This window comes from Mya arenaria, chromosome 11 (assembly GCF_026914265.1).
Source record: "Mya arenaria isolate MELC-2E11 chromosome 11, ASM2691426v1".
NCBI lineage: Eukaryota > Metazoa > Mollusca > Bivalvia > Myida > Myidae > Mya > Mya arenaria.
The window spans coordinates 42,366,598-42,377,605 of NC_069132.1; the positions used below are offsets into that span (position 1 = coordinate 42,366,598).

Consider the following 11,008-nt stretch of genomic DNA (forward strand, 5'->3'; position numbering starts at 1 on the left):
CCCTGAATTGTTATATTATTATTATTATTATTATTATTAATAATAATTATTATTTAATTATTTACACATGCTTAGAACGGTGTCAAAACAATATGTTTTATATCAAATTAATCAGAAAGGAATTAAGAAAACAATCCACTATCATGATATTTTAAACACATGCTCATTTATCATTCATATAAATGTAAACTGATATGAACAATCGGTCTGCATTAGGCAGTTACGGTAGTGCGCCGATGTATGGATGCAGTATTTGAAGGGGCCGAATTTTTGCGAGTTTTGACAGGGTGCTGCGGAAAAGGGACAGCGTACAAATGACGAAAATGGCACATTGTATTTGGATATGAAGAACTTGAACATTTGTGACTATGACACAAAACGTTAGAAATGGTGTTTAATTAAAGAAATATAAGGTTTCCATTGCCAAACATGTAAAACAAATGCATGTATTGATAGTCATAGCGAAATTTTCATCTAATTTAAATTGTATTATAACCACAATGTAGGATGATAAAACAGTTAATTGCAGCTTGAGACATTTGTTTGATTGCACCTTCGCAATCTAAACTACTGTTAACATTAAAAGTAAATCCTATCAGAAATCCTTTCAGCAATCAAGTTGAATTGTTTAATATCTTGAAAAAAGAAATTAATGACAGGACTGTTGAATAATAAACATTTTGAATATAAAACAAACCACACACACACACACACACGCACGCACGCACGCACACACACACACACACACACACACACACACACACTCGCGCGCACGCAGACGCGCACACGCACACGCACACACGCACACACGCATACGCAAGACCCCCCACACACACACACACACACGCACGCAGACATACACTCATACACACACTAAGCAATTATTAGTCGTCCCGGGTAAAATGTTTATAAAGTCAATACAATCCCCAAACCCTTTATGCTATAAACATGTTGATATAAACAAGGTCACCAAAACAGTAAACTGTACAGTTCAATCAAGATCCCTTTTATCAAATCCTTCTCTCTGAACAATCGAAACTGAATTGGTTTCAGGAAACAGACATATTTGTTTTAGGCCGTACATAAGACTAATTACTTATTTAGTGACATTTGCCATTAATACACTCGTTATAACAATGATATTAATCTTTTTGACATTTGAATTTTTGTGGTGTTTGTATGTAGGAGTTTACTTTACATTTAATATATCATTTGATGAGCTTTTGTGATCTTTTTTTAACAAACTGACATCTTAATTGTTAATTATTATTTCTGAAACATATGCGAACACCTTAACCTGCATTCTTGACATACATGTTATTAATGTGGTTACCTAATGTAACGCGTTAAATTATTTTATTTAATAAGGCCAATTAAAAAAAATAGGTCTGTTTAGGTTACCCGACCGACCCTATTTTTTCCCGCCGACCCTAACCTATTTTTCCTTGAAAAAAATGTGATTTGGGTACGAAAAGCATTTATTACGAAATGTATGTACGTAAAGTTGACAATATTAGAGTTGGATTTCTGAATGTATTTACCGTACTTCACCTTAGAATTCGGACACCTTAAAATAATTAATTTTTCGCTCTCCGAATTCATAGAAAATAACCATTTTTACATTTTATCTACATGTATGGTAAACCTGCCATTTTTCTTCATGTCTGCATTTTACCACTTATTAATTTATCCGAAGTTATCAATGATTATTACGCATATAAGTGTAACTCTTTCATCAAGTTAATTAAAATCCCATTCAACACCATTTTATACATGCATTGAAATTGAAATTTGTAAAGGAAATAGTAAAACTGTTCTAATGTTAATATATCTGTACTGTACAATAACACATGTCTCCGATACTCTATAACTCTCGACATATCCATATACATCATTGTATAACATATGTCTCTCCCGTTTTATTTGCTTTGTATTTTTGTATATGGAATGTTAACTTTTTACAACAGCCTTGTTGTTATTATGTATTTCTTTTTCACATGCTCATGCTGTCATGTTACATGAACTGAGTTGTTTGAAAATAAACTTGGAAACTTGCAATATATGGCAATTTGAAATGAATAAACATCTTTTATCAAACAGCCACATTGTGTGACGTCACATAACTCTCAGTTATACCCACGAGGATCTCATGGAGAGCATGGATATTGCTATGCAGGATTAATGTTTCTGAGTGGTGTTTTCGATTGTAACTTAAGTATTGCATTTCTAACTTTAATTCATCACATTAAATAGTTACCTGTAGCATTGAATGTGTTGATTTTCATTGTTCTATTGATGTTACAATGAGTATTACTGTACGATTTTGCTTCATAAAGTCTATATTAAAAGTGTGGTACAAGTTTCAAAGTTTATTGGCGGATCGTTTTACAAACATGTCATGTCTGTGGTTTCTTAATCTCTTGATTGCCCTTGTTGTTTCTTTAATCCTCCATTAAATATATCACACATCCTTTTCAACAGGCAATAAATCGTTTAGGATGGGTAGTAACTAACTAACTTATCCCAGTGATGTATACGGTTAGGTAATCTAGCCAGGCATTGTAACGATAAAGATCAATAATTTTTGTCTGTGAGACTTAGTAACTTTAAAAGTTACAATCGAAGTCCTTTGGGTGTCCGAAAATTAGGTACCTAAAATAAATTATTTTTGAAAATAATAAAGGATGTCTGAATTTTTAGATTGTTCGAACTCTAAGGTGAATTACTGGTAGTTTGTGCTTGTGTGGCAGTAATATTTCAATTCTTGAACTCTATTTTCTTGTCAGATACAAATGTGTCAGATGCTGACTTTCGGATTGATATGTCAGACTTAAGTGTGCAATTTTGGCAATGCATGTTACTTGTTCTTCGCGAATTGTGAATTTTCGGAGAATATAACATTTCCTGATACTGTAAAAGATTGTTATGAAAAGGCAAAGCAGGTAAGTTAGTTTAAACATATTTATTTTACAACGATTGTAAAACAAGTTATTACAACATTATATTAATCACTCTCGTTGGCCCGATTTTACGCGAGAGTGTGATCTTGTGTTGTGGGGGAAATCGTAGAATCCGGAGAAAAACCCACTTTTCCGGCTTGGTGACCACGAACCAAACTCACATGCGCCCGAGCCGGGAATCGAACCCGGGTCGCCTAGGTGAAAAGCGAGTGCGCTTACAAATGCACTAACAGAACAACAAAGCAGGTAAATTGAACATGGAATTGTCAATACACTTCACTAGTAACACTTTATATAATTAATAATTATAACTGTGGTACGATGGTAAAAATACCAACCAGTACCGTATCAGTCTAAATTTCAAGAACAATTCCTGTCTTTAATTAAAACATGAACAATAATTTGTACATAAATCGTTCCGTCTTATTGATATGGTATTAATGTGGATTGATGTACCATTCAGCAACCAGTAGCGGAAATGTTGGCAAAAGAGGCCTGCTGGCGGGTATATTTGGAAGACAAAAATGAGCACCCTGATTTAAACAAAACAGTCGAGGAGTTTTTCAAGAATGAGTACGAAATACCAAAGTAAGTATGCATGATATCGTAACATAAGTTGAACAGAAACACTACAAAGGATTCATAATGATTTGTTTGTTTTTAAATAATATAGACAATTATCACTAGACCAAAAGCAAAATTGTTATTTGTTAAGCTTAATATTGCACCCTCACAGATTGGCTATTTTGACAACTATTTTTAAGTGACACTCGTATTCAAAATCAATACATAAACATGCATTTCAAACATCAATATTGACTGATAAACCTTAAACTACCAACTAAATAATGCGTTTATGGAAAATATTAAATACTGATAACAATATTGTAACCGTGTATATAAAAGCAGAAAGCGCAAAAATATTAAATAATTGGTGAATGCTAAAATATTTACTGTGGTCTACTATAGACTCATAAGGTAGAAACACCGTGTTTTATGCTCATTTCTTTCAAATTAAACTTCATAAGTACCATTGTTTTCGACATTTATTCATCCTTTTTTAATATTAAAACAATTTTATTAAGTGTAGTAAATCTTATTTGGGAGCAAGAGTGCATCTTTAATTTTTGTTTTGTCTTGGAACGAACCAATTCATGCGAAAATGCTTGGACACCAGTCATATAAGACTGCTGACAAAAATAGATCGCATATTTTTTATTCAAGTTCAAAAAGTGATGTTTTATGCAATTTTCTTCAACCGTAAGTAACGCTTAAAGCCATAGAACATTATTTTTGAACGGAAATATGAATATCAGCGATCTGATATTTTGTCAGCAGTCTTTTATCACTGGTTTGCAGATATTTATGCAAAAGGTTGCTCATTCTAAGACAAAAAACTGCGGTTTATCTGTGAGGGTGCAGCTTTAACGGGACCATCCCTAGAACATGTGTCCTACAAACTATCATGCATTTTAATTGGATACATTGCCATTCTTAGACATGGAATGACTTCAACTTCAGGCCCATTAACTGGGTCGTCGGTAAAAGCTTTGATGGGCTTGCCCTACTAGTTTCCTTTGTAATATTTAAAAAAATGTGAATCTGAAATACCTAAAGTTATACTTTCAAAAGGATTCAAAAATTGAATCGTACGATACGTCCGTTGAATTAAAGGACTCCTCGCATACAGGCGCGTCAAAGGGCACTGCGCATAAGGGGCCGAGGAAGGGGTGCGTGCGGGATCCCCTCCCGCCGCAATTTTATTTGCGGAGGTTCAAAAGGGTTGCAATCACATTTGTGTACATTTATTAAAGTCATTAATAAAAAAATCATGTTTTTGTTGCATTTAAATAGTGTATATATACTGGACATAAATAAACAAATAATGAATTCACTTCAATATGAATAACATATCATGGTTAGGTGCTTAAACACTCCTACGGTGGCTGCAAGGCATTCTTTCGCTGATAAAATTCATTAGCAATAACGGCTAGGTCGTCAGTGGTATCTCGATTCAAAATTATCACCGCAAGATGGTTCAGTCTGGATGGTGCCCTCGTGCATCTTCACACGAGGTAGCACCGAGAATGACCGCTCGTTGGACGCGTTCGTTGCAAAAATCACACGTAACAGTCGCAACACAGTGTCACAACATGGATAATCAGTGACAGTGATGATTGCGTCATCCCGTGGCACAGGCAATCGACCGATCGTTATGTCACTACTTGCCCTTGACCATGGTACTCAGTGTCTGGAGTTGGGATGAAAGAGCTGTGTGTTATAGTTCGCACTTATCCATGTTCAGGATGAAGTCTTTTTTGGCGATATAGGCGGATGCCCGGCTGGTCGAACGGTTCCAAGTCAAGTCTTTCGCTGTGTCAGGGTACTTATGGTCTGTGTTGCCGACTTCAAACCGCTTTGGTATGTTCCGTTTTCTAAACACAGTACGTTCTCCATATATCCAATGTGTTCATCTTGCTCTCGAGGACATCCCAAACCGGTCAAAAGATGCGTCACCTCTGAGACTGTCTGGGTTCGATATATAATACCTTGCTAGCGTCCTGGCGCGGATAGGTCTCCTTGCTGCAGCGTGCGGCTCAGATTCAAAGTGTCACTTCATTTTAATATCTCATACATCAAAGAAAGGCCGAAAAAAAGGTCGAAGAAGCCCGTATGTGCCTTGAATCCAATGGTTCTTGCACTACTCTCAAAATATTTTCAAGATTCATACGCGCCCTCCCAGATAGTCTGAGGTCCATCTTGAAAGGCACAACATAGAGCGTATCTGGGTACGTCTCTTTCTTAAGCGCATCTTGGGACATCTCTTTATCTAGAGACTTGAACATCACGTCCCTTTTGGATAAGTATTTCACGATTTTTGAAATCTCATGATATGCATATAGAGAGTTCCACATTGTCTTTGACCTACCTTATGTTTCTCGAATAGCCAGGTTCAATGCGCAACCGTAGCAGTGGGTTTAAATGCCCCAAGGTTCCTTCTCTAGTATGTTGACAACAACCCCTTCTTGGCACCGGACGTGTTGCTTGAGCCGTCGTAGCATTGACCCCTGCAGTTGTGTAGGGCGAGGTTCATTCAGACCTGTGCATCAACTATGACCGATATTAGAGTTGCAGCATCTATGTACGGTTCCATATAGAATCCAATAAAGTACGACCGAACAAGGTTGGCAATAACATGGCACTGCACAAGAATGACGCGCTTACTTTTGGATGTATCTGTCGTCTCAATAATCGTAAAGAACGTGTTGGTCTTGACGTCTCTCGCCACATTTCACAGGAGCTGTAGCGCCATGACTTGCAAGACACTATCATGTGGAAAAATCCCAGTGATGGCAACAATATGTTGAACACTATTTAAGAAATATTACACACCACTAAGGGTCATATGACATTATAAGGACCGGCCAGTCAGCCACCGAAAGTGTATATGGACCGAGGCGTTAGCCGAGGTCCATTCACCTTCGGGGGCTGACTGACCGGTCCTTATAATGCCATATGACCCTCAGTGGTGTGTTATATTTCTTATATTAAACCGAACACTTTTCATTACAAGATAATATTTTTAAAGCGATTTAAATGTGTTTTATTTAACAAACCTGATAATATTTACTGGCGACAAATTTTCGCTGTTGTGAAAATAGCAAGCCTCACTAACCAATCGTATGACGTCAGCGGTCCATATTACATTTTTGGCGAGGTCCGGACCGGCCAAAAATATAATATGGACCGCTGACGTCATAAAACTGAATTTTCATCAAAATACAGTGATATATGGACCGGTCGAGTTTATATATCCAAAGAAGGGACACTTTCAAGTGAGGTATAATATTTAATATTAATGACGTGTTTCCACAAGGTTCGGTTTAAACGACCCACCAACCGGATTCCGAACACGGTACGATATCCGAGTGCTAACAGACCAACAGCGGAACGATGTCCTAGCTGCTTTGAAGTCCTTTATAAGGTAATTGCATGTGCAAGGTATTCGCAAGTGATCAAAATTTAATTTTAAATAAATAAATTGTTCGTATATATGTTCCCATGAATTAAGCGTTGTTTCAGTGACGTGATTTTTGTTATTTCATCCCGCAAAGCCAAAAGGACAATAAATAGCGGAAATCGGAAACAATATTTCGTGTGCTTTTGTTCCAATTAACTGAGTAAATAAGAAAATATCAACATTTTAATAACTACTTCAAAATGATTTTTCGGAATCCCTTAAATGAATGAAAACAGAAAATGGCATTCTCGTTTTAATATAAATCATAGATACTTTAAAATCAACCGATTCTTTATTTCAGAAAGGAACAATGGGCATGTTTAGCCTTTTGCACGGAACTCAATTATTCCGAAAACACAAAGGAAGAGCATTTTTACCTTGGCATCGCGTCTTTTTAACAGCGTATGTTTTCGTTGCATGAAAGTTAATCATCGATTGAACTAATCACATATATTATATCTCCAAGTTTAATGAACGCTTACATTAAAGCGTCGTTATTTATCAAAATACAACCAAGAAAAACAGCTTGTTGCTTGTTAACAAATACATTTTGTACGTGCTCTCACAGATTGAACGTTTTGACAACTTTTTTATATTTTTTTTGTCTTGGAAAGAGCCAATTGTTGCGAGAATGCATGGAAACCAGTTATATATGACTGCTGACAAAACAAATAATCGTGGATTTTTATATTTAAGTTAAAAAAAATGATGTTTTATGCATTTTTCTTAAACCGTCAGTAACTGTTAAAGCCATACAACATTAGTTTTCGAACGGAAATATGAAAATCTACGATCTGATTTTTTGTCAGCATACTTCTATCATTGGTTTGCAGATATTTATGCAAAAATTGCTCTTTCTAAGACAAAAATAAAAAAAAGTTGTTGAAAAGGTATATCAGTGAGAGTTCAGCTTTAACGTTCGAGTTCTTTCTATGAAAGCAACTAATTAGCATTAAAAATTGTATTGTTTATCATCAGTATTGGTGTTTCGATTGTCATTATCATAGGTTTTAAGTCTATACAGGCCAATTTCTTTAGTATTGTACTCGTTGCTAAGTTTGGAATCATTACTGCTCTGGACGATTCATGGATCTATGTGATCAGCTGTATTTCTATCACGATTTTAGGAAACTGTTTTAGCTGCATTTGTTAAATAGAAATCAATAGCGTTGTTAATTTTAGCAAGGTTATGAACAATCGGCCCCCCTTAGTAGTAAATGAATTACTATGCGGTTAGTAGCTGTTCATGTGTGAATGGCGTCACAGCAAGTGTACGTGGGTTTTATTAGATACCAAGTCATTTAAAAAAAAAATTATGTAATCTGTTCAAAGTAAAAATGTTCAGTAATCAACTTTGCGTCGCATATGTATATATATATGTAGACATGTTTTAATAAGTTGTTCCCCATTTCAAAACTGGTCTTTATCCATTTATCCGACTCGCATATTTTCTATGTGTTTAAATTTACATATAGATTAGAAGAACAGCTGAGAAAGGTAAACCCTAGTGTATCGTTGCCGTACTGGGACTATACGACCGATTATTACATGGCTTCACCGTATAAGTCAGTGATATGGACTCATTGCTTTGTGGGAAATGGGAATGGAGACATTCGAACTGGTCCGTTTGCGGGTTGGTATGGAGGAAACAATTTGCCAATAAAGCGAAACAATTATCATGGTGATGATCCTTGTCCCCCGAAACTTATCAGCAAAGAAGACATGGTTGGAATACTACGTCATTGCCATTTTCAGGTAGGAAATATCAGAACTATTACATTCACTCATCATAGAACAAGTCCATCAATGAACTATTTTAAATAGATTTAAATGGCATACGACTAAATATTAAAAAGTAGAAAAAAATAACACAAAGAGACATAAAGTTTTTTTTTTATAAATATCAAACTACAGTTGAAAACACTGGGTAAAGGAGGTTCCAATGTCCGTTCGAGTATTCGATTTCACAAATTCAGCCATAATTGCAAACGGGTTCTTCAATTATTTTTTTATAAACGTCTTATCGTTTGCATGCAAACGTATTAGTTTAAAATGTAAGGACAAGTAAAACACCAAAATTAACGTATTCGTACTTTCCAAAGACAAAATGAAAAGTCATAGTGCGCATTGTCTAGATTAAACTGGACAGAGGTCTGCTTTAAGCAACTTGATACACCAATCAGTCTAGACCATTTTAAAATCTGTAAACACCTTATTTTTAAATGTTTTTGCCTCATATAAAAACAAATAGTTTGCAAGATATACACGGAACATAAAACTGAGGTTAAAACGGAATCACAGTGAAGACAATGCAAGTTGTCAAACTGAGTAAAAATGTTATTCCTGTAGCATTACTGTTATGATAAAATCGAACATACTTTGTAGAACATTACAACTGGCAATGAGTCGTATTACAACAACAAAGATAATTTGGAAGTCCATCACGACGGCGTACATGATTGGGTTGGAGGTGATATGGACGAAGTCAGAATTTCTTCTTTTGATCCAATTTTCTGGATGCACCACGCCTTTATAGATTACATCTGGGAACAGTTCAGAGAGAGACAGAGCAGCTCCGAGTAAGATTTGCTTGAAAAAATACGGATCGTTTGAGTGCATCGCTTTGCTTAGGCTAATTGTTTTTATATTTTTATATTCATTGTCATGATATCGTGTTTCATTGTCCACTTACTCATCATTAACCGTTTTTTTTTCTTTTTAAACATGTTTCAGGTGCAATGTAGACGTTGAAACTGACTATCCAAAGACAAACCTATCAAGGTTCAACAATTCTCTGAATGCTGCTACGGACCCACTTCACGGATTTGAGTATATGCAAATAAAAGATGGCCTTTGGAAGAACTGGACAACAAAATTCTTCAAGTATGAGCCCCAACCGCAGTGCCCGGATTGCGGAGGCTCTCCGTTTCTAACCTGCGACCAAGAGGTTGATAAAGAAAGATACCCCGATGGCGTATGTGTGAGCAAGGATTGGGATGCATGTCATTCCGTCAAGAAGGTCGATAAGGAACCCCACCCTGTTCTACCATCAAATGATCCAGAAGGCTTTCCTGGTATTGGACGGACAAGGATGAACTCGGACGAGGAGAATCGTCGACTGCTACAGCAGAAATTAGGTAGAATGTGGAATGGGTTGGAAAATTCGTTGCAAAACAAACGCTTCAAAATGAAAAGAATGCCCGAAAAACGTATTATATTTAAAGTGGGCACCGTTGAGTTGAAATACTTTGTTGATGGTATAGATTTAAATAGCGAACACACATTTCTTATGGCATTCTTTTTTCAGGGAAGAAAACTGAATTTCTGAAGGAAATCAGGCCAAAAAAGGTAATAACAGCTGAACGGCTTAGTCTTCTGCTTGCAATAATCAGTATTTTGTTCACTGCATTCAGTAACATTAATCAATTATCGATACCTCCTGAATTCGACTCTAGAGAGATAATACATAACCGAATATGTTCTAGTTCTTTTAGCGTTTTCAAAACATTCATGTTAAGTATTTTAAACAAAGTTATTGTATATACTCTATGATGTATTTATCTAGTATATTACATCGACAAATAAGACTGAAATGCTGGAATGTGAGTTAGATTTTAATTCCTTTATGAAGAAGGGGGGATACAGTACTTCGACCCAACACTTCTCAGGATTCGATATATTTATTTCTCAATGGTCGTATAGAAAAACCTATAAATATAATAACATTATGACAGAAACAATAAACATTTGTAAGACACAATACAAAACATACAAGATAAAAGCAAGTGCCACGCCCTTCATGAAATTCAGTAAATACAATTAAGCAGGTTATCTCTAATTACAGCTTTTCGGATTAAATACAAATAAATACTAATATAAATGTAATAAAGAAATACACTCACCAGACTGTGAAACAGTACACTATTAAATATGAATATATAAACTATAAATTTTTGTAACAATATAGAAATGACTTTGAAGGAGAAGCGGACCTCGCTGTCCGACTTCTAGAAAACAAGTGATAGCC

At 35.6% G+C, this 11,008-nt stretch overlaps 1 protein-coding gene across 1 annotated transcript; it reads left to right on the top strand.

Annotated features, from left to right (window-relative positions):
• Nucleotides 1-8,631: 8,631 nt before the first annotated feature.
• Nucleotides 8,632-10,012, top strand: LOC128208545 (tyrosinase-like protein; the record flags this gene model as incomplete). The annotated part of the gene is made up of 3 exons (XM_052912101.1): nt 8,632-8,736; nt 9,367-9,560; nt 9,715-10,012. Coding segments are annotated over exons 1-3 (525 nt in total), but the record flags the coding sequence as incomplete, so codon positions are not given.
• Nucleotides 10,013-11,008: the final 996 nt, after the last annotated feature.